Source organism: Canis lupus, chromosome 29 (assembly GCF_003254725.2).
Source record: "Canis lupus dingo isolate Sandy chromosome 29, ASM325472v2, whole genome shotgun sequence".
Classification (NCBI taxonomy): domain Eukaryota; kingdom Metazoa; phylum Chordata; class Mammalia; order Carnivora; family Canidae; genus Canis; species Canis lupus.
In genome coordinates, this window is record NC_064271.1 from 28,121,628 (window position 1) to 28,136,656 (window position 15,029).

The 15,029-nt window shown below is 47.3% G+C and overlaps 1 protein-coding gene and 1 long non-coding RNA gene across 8 annotated transcripts in view; one reads left to right on the plus strand and one right to left on the minus strand.

Annotated features, from left to right (window-relative positions):
- Positions 1 to 5,863, plus strand: part of LOC125753989 (uncharacterized) — a 99,771-nt gene extending 93,908 nt beyond the window's left edge. Inside the window, exon 7 of the long non-coding RNA XR_007407091.1 lies at positions 1,918 to 5,863. This is a non-coding gene — a long non-coding RNA (uncharacterized LOC125753989). The remainder of the gene's footprint in view (positions 1 to 1,917) is intronic.
- The window catches only part of ZNF704 (zinc finger protein 704), a 293,122-nt gene that overhangs the window by 88,664 nt on the left and 189,429 nt on the right, over positions 1 to 15,029 (minus strand). For all 7 annotated transcript variants that reach the window (XM_049103887.1, XM_025433705.3, XM_035708484.2 and 4 more), the window contains exon 4: positions 10,182 to 10,456. In XM_049103887.1, the coding sequence (XP_048959844.1) occupies positions 10,182 to 10,456 (275 nt within the window). The remainder of the gene's footprint in view (positions 1 to 10,181; positions 10,457 to 15,029) is intronic.

The following is a 15,029-nucleotide window of genomic DNA, read 5'->3' on the forward strand; positions in this document are numbered from 1 at the left end:
GGGCAAAGTGGGGGTGCTGTGTGGGAGCTTTGAGGAGAGCACAGGAGGCTGAAATGGTTGCTTTAGAGACTGAGAAAGGGCCAGGCGAGGCATATGATACTATTTTCATATTCATGGGGGCAAGCGAGAACCCAAAAAGTTAGGAGGTTGATCCAGTGTCATTTGATGGTTCCTACCAATCAGTCTGTTAGATAGAGGCTTTCATAATTAATATAATAGTATTCCATAACATACGAGCCAAATTCTTTCTACATCTAGGGAATTTTTTAAAGGTTCAAATTGCTGATTGTCTTAGGAAGTGACTATCAGATTGTCTCAGGAAGTGACTATCAGACTGGTATTTTTGTGCCACAACAAGTATTATTTATTAGATTGCTCTTCCTAGTCCTTGCAGGAATATGTCAACACTTTTTTTTTTTTTTTTTTTTTTTTGTAATTGATAAGCAGGAAAGCTCGGTACTGATTACACAAAAATAAATATCATTGGTGTAACTCCTTTCCCTAGTTAGGAGGAAATAGCTGATAAAGGACTCTCAAATCCAAAAGCTACAATGAAGCTGACCAAGATCCTCTTGAAATCCCTTGGAATTAGGGTAACTACCAATTGCCATTGTTTGAGTATCATCTCAATCACACCCTCACTTTTTTTGGCCCCTGCGAAATCTGTTGCCCAAAGAAAACTAGGTAATGGATATAAAAACCCATCAACTTTGCTCCTTCCTTGCTTTTTTCTTTTGCTGGGTTTCCGAGAGACATGCCGTGGTGGGGACAGACTAAATAGTTCTGATCATGGGAAGCTCTCTGAGAGGAGGACCCGTGACTTCTTGCCCAACATTCTGCTCTTGGGCCCGACATAACTTAGCAGTTAGTATTTGTTGTGTTGAATCCTGGGAAAGTTGTGTTTTGGGGCCCACAGCAATGAGCCATATTTGAGACATCTTAATTTACTCAAGCATTTTGGAATTTACTTAGTAAACAGTCGATGTTCAAAGAATGTTTGTCCAAAAGGTTATTGTTCTGAGGAATTCAGGAAGATTTCCCAGTACGATTACCACTTGATTATCTTACCTGGCTATAAGTTAACTTCTCAGTGTAGGCGTACGGCGGGCATGGTGAACATTGAATTATAGATGGGTTTCTTTTCCTTCCTTAAGTACTTTCTTTTTCCAGCCTTCCACACCTTGCACTAGTAGGTATTTGAGGAAGGTCTAAGTTCACCAGAAGAAAATGACAAATGTGCAGCTGGAAAAATGATTGTCTAATTTATAATGATTTGGGTCATCAGCATAAGCAATTGGAAGGCCTTTTATGCAGTCCTACACTCCAGATGAAAGAGAAAGTTCCTGCCGATTTGCAAGGTGGTTGCAAATGAGGACTCAGAAACATACTTCCGTATAATGGGGAGACCTTTAGCTGTGTTTGGGAAGGGGGCCCTCCCAAACCCCTTCAGAGAAGGAAAGCTCTGCTTTCTCTCCTTTACCACTTCTTGGCATTTCCTTTGAATAACATCTTTCATTTATTATCCCATTTTATCCCAAACTGCCAGAGCTTTGCCGTAATTTATCCATGCACAGATATTTGCTATCTCTAAATCTAAGAGCGATACAGGTTAAGCTTTGGAAAACGCCTATCATTTTGACCCAATTCAACTTGGGGGGATCTGCCCTAGGAAAATCATTTGAAATGTCTGCCAAGATGCTCATCGCACTGTGTATAACGATGCTTATTGTGAGTGAGAAATCAGAAATAATCTCACAGTTACTGTGGAGATTACAGAGGGGTTGGTTAAATTAATTCCATATAACTGGATATTAAGGAATCTTAAAAATGAAGTTGAAAGAAAAGCTTCTCTGACGTGAGAAAACAAATTCCCAGTGTTGTAAGGGAATTGCTGATACTTCCTCTTTGTCTATACAGGTTCTCACCACTCCCTTCTCCACCCTGCTCAGCGCCTGGAGGCCAAGCTTCATGCGTCAGTGGGTCTCCTTGCCTGCTGGCTTCTGGATGATTTGGCCAAGGGGAGGCAGTGACAGCAGGTGGGGAGGCAGGAGGAGAGACTGGAAGGCAAGAGGGTATGGATTCCCTCAGCCTCCTGCCTGCCTGCCTGGCCACAGGTGGGCAGTGGCTAGATTTCACCTCCAAAAACTAACATTTCTGGTGGTATTTTCAGAGTTTGGGTAACCTCCTTGGTTCTGGAAACCCCTCTGTTTCTTTGCCTCTAAGGCTTAGGGGTGGTAATGTTAGCTCATGGGGTAGATTCTTCTGATGTCCCCTATCCCTATCTACACCTTCGTCAAGAGCTTCTCCATTCTATTCTTCTCAGTTACTCCACTTGAGTACACTCACTGCCTGCTTCCTGCCCGAACCTTGACTGATACAGGGGGAAAGTTGTAGGTTATAAAAATATGTGAACAGGTGTGCCTGGGTGGCTGTGTCGGTTAAGCATCTGCCTTTGGCTCAGGTCATGATCCTGGGGTCCCGGGATTGAGCCCCGAGTCGGGCTCCCTGCTTGGCGGGGAGCCGGCTTCTCCCTCTCCCTCTCCTTCTGTTCTTCACCCTGCTTGTGCTCTCCTTCTCTCTCAAATAAATAATAAAATCTTCATAAGAAAAAAAGCATATGAGCATTATCTTTTTGTGACGGGAGGGTATGGAATGCAAAGCAAGATGTATTTTTGCAAGGTGGAAATATTGGAGAGGGATGTCTTATTGGTACATTATCCTCAAATGTAAAAATTATCCTATTTTTAATTTTAAGAAATCATTTCCTTAAAAATGGAAGTCACCCTCTTAACACTTGGCTTGAATAATTTGAAAGAATAAAAGTACCCTGAAAGGATGATCTCAACTCAAATGAAACCAAGTGTCTTCTCTCTCCATATGTGAAGGATGTTCTTATGTCCAACCATGAGGCCCCTTACCTGGTGATTACGTACTCTGCAAACTCCCCTCACCACATCCAATGGAGACAAATCCTTTGTCTACAAACAGACTACTCGCTGTTACATTAAAAACAAAACAAAACAAGCCATGGGAGGAGGAGAACAGGAAAAAATAGCTGAATAAACACTGCCTGGGTTGCCACATGGGTCCTAGCTCGCCCAAGGAGGCCAAAAGAAGCAGAGCTGCTGGCAGAGTCACGGCGGCCAAGTCTGAACGTGTCCACCTATGCTTCAGCCTTGGCTGCCCCTCGCAGCTCTAAGAGAAGGAAGTTCACAGAGCTGGGATGTCCGAGGGAGACGAGGCCACCCTTGGTCGGGAACCACACTGTGCTAGGGTCTTCCATACATTCGCTTCACTTAACCCTGACAACAACCCCAGAGGAGTAGAGCTCCTGGCAGTTACAAGCAGACACCCATGCCTGGGGTGAACTTCTCAGCAGCTTCCAGGCAAGCTCTTTAGTCACCTGCCTTGGGTGCAGTAGGCCCCGATGGCTGGAGACAGCCCCCTGGAGCTGCTGCACCTCTGCGGCAGTTTTCAGACGGTCTCAGACACCTGCCGCTTGGAGCTAGACGCTGAGATCTTTGGCCAGGGCTTCCCTCATCTTTTTCTCTGCTCGCCCTTTCCATGGCAAGGCTTAACCCTGGTTTTGAATCATTTCATACCTGGAATACATGGCGTAGCTTCTATCTTCCAGAAAGAACCCAGACTGGTCCGCAGGACTAACAAGATGACTGCAGGTCACCTTCAGTTCCAAGAGTGGAAACGTGGCTGAATTTTGAAGTATTCAATCACATGCCTAGGGATAAGTCCAATGAAAGCTACATTCCAGAAGGTACATGCACGTCACTTTACTGCCCAGCTTACCACACAGTGGCCTGGGGTCAATACCAAGTTGCTTTTTCGGAGGCAACTGTGAAGATCCTCAGGTATGTTTTATGTGGCGATTGAGGTGTACATGTATGTGTACCTGTGTGTACGTGTGTGTGTCTACTGGGGGTGGATGCTCATACACCCGAGCCTCCCCAGAGAGGACCAGGGTCCCTGAGGGAAGGGGAGCATCTGATTATTCATCATAGAAGAGTTTGCTGCATTATACATGCTTCCTCAGGCTGCCTCACGTGGGAGGAACCCACACTACTTGGCAGAGGCTCCAATGGCTCTCTGAGGACCAAGAGGTCCCCTCAGGGCCTCAGCACGTTCCAAAAAGATTGAGAAGTGAACAGATCTTATTTAAACATTCAGTAACTGCCTAGAAGCTGGTAGGGGTTCCAGTCCTTTCCTTTATTGGGAAATAGCCTTATACGTGTCATCTCAACTTTGGGGCCTTATTTCTTTACTTGTAAGACAGCAGAAGGGAACAAGCAGTCTCTGGGGTGTGTGAGGTTAGTGCAAAGTGATGGGTGAACTCAAATGTGTACCAAACATGGATTAAACATCTCCCATCTATATATACTGCTTGCAGCTGCCGTGATGATAAGTAAAATAAAAAAATAACAAAAAGATTTCTACAAATGGAATAATACAGCATGTATTCTTTTGTGTCTGGTGACTTTACCAGCATAATGTTTTGAGATTCACCCACTGTTTCACTTCAGGATTTTTTTTTTTAGGTTGAATTAATTTTATAAGGAATTTAGAAATCACCCACTGTTTCATGTGTGGGTAGTTTGTTTCCTTTTATTGTGGTGTGGTGTTCTTCTGAGTGAATATACTGCAATTTATTTGTCTATTTACCTATTTATGGACATTTGGATTGTTTGCAGTTTGGAGTGATAATAAAACTGCTATGAACTACAAGCCTACAAGTCTTTTTGTGGACATATGTTTTCTTATCTCTTAGGTAAATATCTAGAAGTGGAATTGCTGGGTCATATGGTAAGCATATATTTAACTTTACAAGAAACTGCCAAACTGTTTTACAAAGTGGTTGTACCATTTTACATTCCCACCAGAAATGAATGAGAATTCCTGTTGCCAATACGTGGGATCCTGCACACCAAAAAGTACACACTGTAGGATCCCACTTACTTGAAATGCTACAATATGCGAAGTTGACCTACAGTGACAGAAGTCAGATAACTGGTTGTTGGTTTTTGTAGGGGCTGTGGGGGGGCATTTGGCCGCAGAGGGGCACGAGGAGTGCTGGCCTCTGTTAGGGTGGTGGTTGCTCAGGCGGAGAAATCAGTCAAACCCCACTGAACTGTATTCTGAAAATGGGCTCATTTTTTTATGTCGAAATTATACCTAAATAAAGTTGATTTAAAATGATTTCTGTAACAAGGACAAAAGCATTCATGGATAATAAAAACCCCCTACTAATTATACATTTTCTCAATCAGTGGATTCTACAAGTGCATCTCATCTTTGGGATAATCTGGACATTTCTGGACATGATCAAGTGGGTCCTGTAACTTGGAAAGGGGTGATTGCTGAAGTCCCCTGAGGTCCAAGACTCCAGATCTTATGTACTGCTTGGTCGAGAATTCTGAGGTCTCGTCACTCAAGAGCCTAGATCTCACTCTCCTGTATCCTGATCCTCCCTGAGGCCAATCCGCTCCCCTGATCTGGCTGGCGATGCTGTGTCATCACCATGAAATCCGTACAGTGTGACCCCGAGCTGCTTTTCTTAGCACCGCCCTCCCCAGCAGTTCTAACAGATGGATCTATTTCTGGAGCGGCAGTTCTTCTTGCAGAAGGCACTCTCTGCTTGGAATTAGTGGGTTAGGAATTAAGTCAGTGCAGAGACTGGCAACCACTTCTTCTTCTTCGGGAGGGCTTTACGGGTTTGTTTCCTTTTCATTCACAATTTAAAGTGACTCATTGCTTTTTTGGTTCTGAGAGATTGAAAATGCCGAGCGGAGCAAATGATGAATTCATTGTTTACTACTGCACAATCATCACTAAAGCACCTTATGTTAACTCAGCACTTTTCCCCTCTGACTTGACATTTTCCCCAGTCTACGGGTAAGAAGGGTTCATGGTCCAGAGGCCTGTAAAATAACTGAAAATGATGAAGGCCGGAATGTAGTGACCTGCTGCTGTTCTGGAATGTCGAGTCCTGAGTCAGGTTCCCTTGTAGGCCGGCCCCTGATTTCTGCCCCTGTCACTGCAGCCCTCACCCCCTCACCTGGTGGGAGGCTGGCCTCTCCCCTTAACTCTCAATGCGCCCAAGCTGGCCGGAGTGGCCGAGGGATGCAAGTGTCTTGATACAGCCAAAGTGGGGACAGGATGCAGAAGCGAGGTGAGCACCCCTTCTCTCTGCACTCACGCTTCTCAAATCTCTATTCAACAGGTATCAAATGGGTAAAAAAAGGAAAGCAGAGTGTTAGCGGCCAGCATTCCCCAACGACGTGGTGCTATCATCATCCATATTTTGCAAACCAGGACCCCGGGACTCAGGGGAGTCAAGCCACTTGCTTACGGTCACCCAGGTGCTGGAGCCGGGGTGCGAATCCCAGAGTCTGAGCTGATTTATCCTGTTCCGGGAGGCCCGAACTCAGACTCTGACGGAATCAGGACTCTGCCACGGAAACGAAGAGTCCGTCTTGGCGGTTAGCAGCACGTTTTCTGGAGGTCTCCCGGGGACAGGAGGCGAACCCGAGGCCTTCCCGGCAGGTTTCCTCCCGGGCTCCGGGGGGCGGCGGTGGTTAAGGCCGCCGCGCCACCTGGTGGTCGTGCCGGGAACTGCACGCCCCCAGCCCGCAGAGGCGTGGCCGTGGGTCGGTGCTGCCGGCGCCCGGCCTGCTCGCCCACGGGGCTGGCTGAGCTCCGCGCCCGGAGAAAGCGGCCTTTCATTTCCCGTTCTCGAATCGCCACTACCTGGGCTTCTTGGAAAGCCACGGGGGCTTCCCGCGGGCAGTGGGCCTGCTGCAGAGCCTGGAGTTCCCTGCTCTGCCCCCGGTGTCTCTCCGGGCCTCTGCACCCCGAGCCCACGCTGCCACGTGAGGTTGGCTGTCGCTGCCTCCGGTGACTTTCTCCCCGCGTTACCCCCCCTGCGGGCAGAGGGAGATGTGGATTCCTTGAGTTAATCCGCTTCAAGGGTTTCATCTTTGCTGTGTTGGCTGAGCTCTAACACCTTATAAGCTACAGGACCTTGGGCGATTCCCGTGACCTTGGCAAGCATCCTCTGCAGGAGGGGGCTCTGAAGATGCCCAGGCTTTTTTTGTGATGATGAAATGAAATGCTGCACTTAAAAGCATTAAACTGTAAACTGTCACTAAATTTGCAAATGTAGTTGTTCTCAGCCAATGTTTCCTCCTTACTGCTGGTAGTAGGAGATAGTGCCCGGCCTGGGCAATAGGGCTCAGACTCTCCTCCTCTTTACCTAAGAGGAGCATGGGTCACCCCACGAGGTGACAGTGAGGTGAGGTGTCCATGTATGGGGGGGGGGGTGAGAGGAGCGACGAGAGAGCTTCCATAAGGAGGAGGGGGGCCACGGCCACTTCTTCATAATCCGATTTGGGGAATGCTGCTGTCACCTTTGCTTAGGGGTCTAAGAGGTCCGTTACAATATTGCTACATTCCTGCACATGGGGTTTTAGGGTCTGCACATCCTTTCTACTAATGGTCACATTTAACCTTCTCCATTATCCAGAGAGAAGTTTGATAATACCTGTCTGCTGCGTTTAGAGATGAAGAAGCTGGTAATCAAAGAGGTGAGATGATTTTCTTAAGTTCTCAGGGTAGCAAAGTTGAGGGTAGAATGTGGGTCTTTTGACTGTTCAGGGCTCCTTCATTTAACCACCCACCACGTTATCTCTTTCAAATATGGAACAGGGGCTTCCAAACTTCTTAAACCGTGAGCCACAGTACGAGATAATATTTTGTGCATTACACACGTTAAGTGTATAATCGAAACAAAAGCATCAGGAGACAACACCGACCCTGATTAGTACAATGCATCCTGTTCTGTCCTATTCATTGAAGAAGCGCTATTCACAGCTCATTAAATTGACTCATAACCCGTTAGTGGAGTGAGACCTGCAGTTTGGAAAATACTGATCTGGAAGGTTCTCAGACAATCCCCATACAAGATGTAGCCATCAAAATTGTTCATGGTCTCAAATATATGATGAATCAAGGGAATGAAGAGAAAAACAAGATGAACTCAAAGTGTCACTGACTAGGATGTATTGTTAAATGGATTAGGCAAATTAACTCTTAGAAATCTTTAGAAATAGGATTTTAAAAACTAAAATAACTGCACCACAGTTACTGGGTTTCTACCACATGGTCAGCACGGCATTTGTCACTTCTGATCATTGCTGTCTCTTTACACATCTCAGTCCACCCACCCAACTTCCAACCTTAGAGGAAGTGGCTATCCTTAATCTCAGGACATTGTGCCCTGTGTCTGATGGGCGCTCAATAAATATTGGCTCAATAAATTAAAAAAATGAATGGCAACCATCCCACATTCCCATTACTCTCACTATTCAACAAAATTTTAAGTTAAAAAGGCAACAACCTGGTCTATATGAGGTCCATGATTTAAAAATTAGTGACTATGAGCACAGACAGTAGGGATATCACCCTGGGAAAATCCAGGGTCTGAATAGAGGGGAAAAAGCATAAAGAAAGAAGGATGAACATGTTTCTAATTCATGCATTTATTCCTACTATCTAGCATCCTGCAGAGTGGGTCTGTGCCCTTCAAATCAAGTCACTTTGTAAGGAAGCTTTTTCCCCCTTTTCCTTTGGTGACTGATTTAGTTGAAACCTATAGACTCTAAGTGCAAGTCTGACCAACGCAACTTAGTTGTGCAAGCGCTTGATTTTTGGCTCATGACTACATTAGGAATGAAAGGCTGTGGCAGGCTTTCAGGGGTGCACCTTACAAGCCGTGGGGATGGAGGGGCTGAGAGTCCCTGCCACAGGGCCAGGACCTGCTTAATGAGAGCCACACAACACACTCAGATGACCCCAGAAAGAAAGTCTGTGCAGCCCGACGCAAAAGGACAAAGCTTCAGGTCCACATGGCTGTCTCGCCTGCAGGTTCCCACTGATACAAGTGCCAGCCTCTCTCCCTGAGTAGTCAAGCAAAGATGCAGAATCCCTGGGGACCCAAAGGATGCTGGTACCACTCCAGCCCCCCTGCCCAATGGAGTGCTGTGTAAAACAGCAACTCTTCACGCTACTTGCCCCGGTGAAAGAGCGGAGGCTATGTGAGTGCCCTGCTCTCTGAATCGAGAGACTGCCTGTACAACCTCCACTGCTACCCACACCGAATGATGCTAAGAGAGAGGCAGGGAGGGACAGCTGGATCGATGCCATCTCTTTGTTTTGCTCTTTGAAATGAATTGGGGGAGAAAGAAAGGTTGTACCGCAACTGCGGTCCTCACGGTTTTGCTTTGGACCTTGGTTTGTGAATAGTCATTAATAACGAAGCGACCAATAACAAAAGACAGTTTCATATTTATATGGAGATTTAAAAAATAGTGTTAAGCTGTTCTCTGAGACATAGCAGCTTTGCTTTCTTCTATGAAATAGAAATACTTTTGGAGAATTGTGAGTGAACATAACGGTTTAAGCGTATGTGAACAAAATGAAAAGAGTATGAGCTAATTTAGGTCGAGCAGACCTGTGTTTGAATGACAGCTCTGGCCCTTTCTCACCTGCATGATAGGGGTGAGGTGAGCGCATGATCTCCTGGGTCTCAATCTCCTCCTGCCAGGATGGGAAAATAATACTCACCATGCAGGACTGCTGTGAGGGTCACATAAAAATAGAACCAATTGATTTATTAAGTCGACGAATTCGATCTTTTTCACTTTTGATTGGGTAAATATGCACTTTTTAGTATCTGAGCGCACGCAAATGGTTATGTGTCAGCTCGCACGTATGTTCCAAGCCGGTGTCATAAAAATAAGACGCCGAATATGCTTCCCAACACCCTTCAGGGCTTACTGAAGCAGAAAAGAGAAGGATTGAGCATGAGTTTTATTTCACAGGTGAAAAGATAAAGTCCCAGCAAGAGGGTGAGTTCACTGCCAAAGCGAGCCTCCAGCACGCACCTACACGGTGGGCCGTAGCTGCCCCGCCGGAGCCCTCCCGCCAGTGCCCGGGGCGGGGCGGGGCGGGGCGGGCCGGGGCGGGCACGTGTGCGTGGAGCCTCGGACCGGACCGAGGCCTCGGCGGCTGCTGTACTGGGCCGGGACCGTCACGGACCCGGGCAGGCCGCCGAGCACCGCAGGCTCGCACGGACCCCCCCAGGCCCCAAGCGGTGCGGCCGACACACCAACCTTTCTCTTCCGCGGGATGGGCTCGTCGAAGAGCAGGTTGCTGGCCTCCGCCTCGTCGATGCCGTCGTCCGCGGGCGGGGGCGGGGGCGGCGGCGGCGGCGGCGGCGGCGGCGCGGGGCTGCGGAGCGGCTTGAAGCAGTCGGCGGACAGCGGCGGCGACGGCGTGGACGGGTTGGACTGGTCGCTGGGGGCGCTCCAGCTCCAGTAGCCGCTGCTGCTGCTGCTCGAGGGCACGCCGCCTCCCTCCTTCCAGGACCCGCTGAGGCCCTCGGGCCCTGCGCACAAACACAGCGTCAGCGCCCGCCCGCCGGGTGCGCCCCGGGGCCGGGGTGGGGGGGGGGGCGTGTGTGTGCGTGTGCGCGTGTGTGCACGGGTGCTCGTGTGTGCGTGCGGGCGTGCACGTGTGCGTACGCGTGTATGTTCGTGTGTGCGCACGTGTGTGCTCGTGTGCGTGTCTGCTCCTGTGCGCGCACACGCGTGTGCATGTGTGCAAGTGCGTGTGTGCTCGTGTGCACCCATGTGTGCCCGTGTGCGTGCGCGCGTGTGTACTCGTGTGTGCGTGTGTATGTGCGTGCGCACGCATGTGAGCGTGTGTGCACGGGTGTTCGTGTGTGCACGCGTGCGTATGTGCACGCATGCGTGTGCGTACGCGTGTATGTTCGTGTGTGCGCACGCGTGTGCTCGTGTGCGTGTCTGCTCCTGTGCGCGCACACGTGTGTGCATGTGTGTAAGTGCGCGTGTGCACCCATGTGTGCACGTGTGCGTGCACGCGTGCGTATGTGCACGCATGCGTGTGCGTACGCGTGTATGTTCGTGTGTGCACGCGTGCGCACACACACGAACACACGTGCTTACACGTGCGCACACGAGCACACGCGTGCCCTCGTGTGTACTCGTGTGCGCACGTGTGCGTGTGTGCGCTCGTGTGTGCATGTGTGCGCGCATGTGTGTGCGTGTGCGTGTGTGTGTGCGCGCAGCGGGGGCGCGGGTCTCGGCTCAGGAAAGCGCTTGCCGCCCACCCGACAGTTTGCCACGGTTGGGTAGGTAAGACTGACTCTGAACCTGGGGGGGGATCGCGTTGCTCCATAGTTTGTAAACGGCTTTTTCAATCACACAACAGGTTTTTCCTAACAGTTTTCCTATGTGTGCGGTTTTGTTCGACGCTAGTTTTGCAGGATGACAGTGGAGATTATGTGAAAATAAGAAGAAAAATAAGCTGTGCTTGCTTACAAAGTGTGGGGGCGCTTTGCCTTTCTAAGAAAAAAATCTTGGGAGTAGTCTCCCCCCTCTTCTGCCCCCATTCCCTATTTGAAAGAGAACTTTCTCAGAGGTCTGTGATCCTTGCATGACATTTATAGAAAAAGTCTCCGATGTAAGAGATTAATTCCCAGAAAGTTACCTACAGTCATCTACCTTATTGTAACAGCTTATTCGAACGAATAATAGTGCCCTACATTTGATGAGTGTCTTGCGTCTCCCAGAGCTCACTCATACGATCTCACGCCATCGGTGTCTCCGAGGGAGGACCCTCATGCCTATTTTACAGATGGAAGTCCTGAGGCACCTGGAAGTTAAGTGACCCGCCACATGACCGGTATGTAACTCAGACGGGTGCCGGGCCCAAAGCCTGGTCTACCAGTTGTTCTTCTCCTTCATGCATGTGGGCCTGTGTCGTGAGCAGCCTCCCTTGTCTTCAGCAAAGCTGAGATCAGAGGAGAATTTATTGGTAATTAGTACTGATGAGACTGGTGTGGGATTTTACCTTTCCTCTTGTGGGGAAACATTATGAAATGTTTGCTAATGTGGAGAGATCTTTGCCCAGCTAGAAGGTCTTGTCGCGGGGGAGGGGCCTCTTTTAATCACTGAGGATTTGCTTTATCTTTCAAGATGCCCAATCCTAATGAGTGTTTGTATAAATTCTTTCTAAAGGATAATTTCTCCTTCATATTTATGTACATTCTGAATATATTAAAACTATATTCTAAGTACAAGGGGGGAAAAGTCTCAAAATGCCTCATTAAAAAAAATGCTGCTAACATCTGTGTAATTAGTAATGAAGACAAATGGTAGACTTGGATTCAAGGGAAAAGTTCTTAACCGCCTTACGTAATTACGGATTGCTAGCGTAGAGATTCCTCAACTGTGTCAAACAAAAAGTTCACTGAGTGGACTGAAGTTTGACGTTGAAACAGCAGGAGTAAGTCATCCATCTCATTCAAGCAAGGCTCTAACAGAATGCAGTGGTCATCTGTGCGGGCTCACACCTTGCCAGCCTCAACAAAACCCAACTTAGCCTCTCACCCCTGCGGTCTACACAGAGACTGAGGCGCTGATGGGGCCCGAGTCACCTACTGTAAACAAGGAAGCTCCATTCACTATGACACGGTTTCAAGGGGAGCCTAATGTAGGGCCCGAGGTAATATTACCTGCAGTGACAATTACTTGGCACGGCCGGCTTAGGAGGCCTGTAAATCTACTGTGGCAAGCACCTGAAAAATAAAGTAAGTTCACGGTGCTAGATGTGTAGTCATGCTAGGTATGAGTGACAGGAATTTATTCTGAAAACCAACTACTATCACGGCGTGGCTACACTGCTTCATGTCAATGCCAAAAGTTACCTTGTTTACTTGTGAGCCACCTTTCCTTTAGAAACACTATTTAAACAGAAGGACAATGTGATATAGAATTAAAGTTTTCAAAAAAGAAGTCAGAATCAGTTCAGAGTGTTTTTTCTTTTCTTAAACAAATATTTGCCCCCAAATGCAGACACACACTGCTGGACTCTGTCTTTGCAGACCCACATCTGGACAAAACGATCCTTCTCAGACCCAGAAAAGGAATACAACAGTTTTCAAAAACTCACTGACATACAGTAATTCTGGATATAATCTTGATTTCTAAAGAAATGAACAATTCCTTCATTTTCATAAACTGCTTTCCCTTTTAAAAAATTTGCTTCCTTCCAAAAAAAATTTTTTTTGCTTCCTGTTGTATACTAAATGGGAGATAATAGACATCTTGAGATTATTAATTGGGTAGTTATTTTTTTTTAGATCATAACAAACACTGAATTACTTTCTTTATAACTGCTAATAAAGTTTTCATTGAAGAAGTGAAAAGTTTCTTTTGATTCTAACTTTTTAATACAGAAGAACATTAAAGATGTTCTCAATTTAAAAAAAGACTACAACGGTAAAAATGATGATTATAGCAAAAACATAATTTTTTTTTCCTCTGCAGTTCCTTTTTCCTCTGTTGGGTTTTGGAGATGCCTTCAGTTTGGGGTTTACTGTAATCTCTCTGTAGAGGCATTGCCTAGCTGAGAAAGGTAAATCAGGATGCCTGTTTGCCAAGAAGCCCGGAGAAGGTCAGGTCATTCAACGGGGATGGTCAAGTTCATTTCCAGAGCACCTTACACCCCAGTTGGATTAGAGTAAGGGCTGGTGAAGACTCACTGGATGTTTAGCATATTTATTTTAACATCTCATGCTGAAAAGCAAATTATGTGGGAACCGTGGCTCAATCCCATAACCGACTAGGCTAGAGAAGGTTTTCCCTTGCTGGAAAGTTTCATCAAGTGCACTACATTTCAGTGAACTGCAGTCTGGCTTCCACCCATGGCTGGCCCACTGTGAAGGCTCTTGCCAAAGCCACTGGTGACCTTCTACTTGGTACAGAATTCAGTCCTCATGATTGACCTTCGGTAGCACCAGAGGCTCTCCTTGAAACATGCTTTTCCCTTGACTTGCATGGAACCACACTCTCCTGGTTCTCCTCTAGATCTCTGGGGAGCCTGCAGGCTCCCCTCGGGCTCTTTTCTCTCTGCTGGTCTCTTACATGATGATGGGTCTTACCATCGGCCTTAGCCACCTTCTCGTCACACTCTACCTCTACACAGCCCCCTTGAGGGGATCTCATCTCTTTCCCTGGCTTCACCATGATGCCTTCCAGTCCTGCATTATCAGCTCGGTCTCTGTCCTAGATTGTACCCAAATCCCCACCAGACCCGGACCCTTTGAAGGTCCTCAGGGTCTTCCGACTGAACATGTTTCAGACTAAACCTTCATCTTGTTCAGCAGCCCCGCTTCTTCCCCTAACAGTCGCCCAAAGATCTATGTCTCTGCTCTGCTCCCTATCTCAGGGAGGAGCCTCCTCCTGATGGCCTGGAAGTCACCCTTATGGCTGCCTCTCTTTCATCTCTCACCAAGTCTTGTTGATACTACCTGCTTCACCATTCTCATTTATGTCCTATTCATCCCCACTGTGACCACCAAGGTCCAGGACACCTGTAGGGTTGTGTTTTTTGTTTTTGCCTATAATCCGCCTCATAACTTTCCAGGGCCTACCACTTAATAGCTATCCTATTGCCTCAGATTAATGTCCAAACTCCTAGCCAGGAAAACATGGCTCCTCTTGATCGATTTGGGTCATGTTCTCCAACCTCATCTGCTGCCCTCCTGATTTAGCCTATGGAATTACGTGCACCAATATTATATCCTAATTAAGATGGAAGATGTGGAATCAGAAAGATATCCACATATCTTTGGGGATTGGGGATTTTGGCTCTGATATTTACAAGGCAGTTACCCCTCATTTGCCTCAGTGTAAAATAGCGATCGTAACATCTCATAGAGTCGTTGGGAGAATTATATGAGATGCAGTAAGCTTAGTACTTGGCACACAATGAGTGCTTAATGAATGCTAGTCATCAATCTGATTGATAGGTTTTTTTCCCCCAAAGAAATTGTACAATATGAATGACTGAGTACGGACAGTTTTCAGTGATGTTTCCAAACCATCAAGTATGGTACCTAATCAATATATATTGAATGAGTGAATGCACTACAT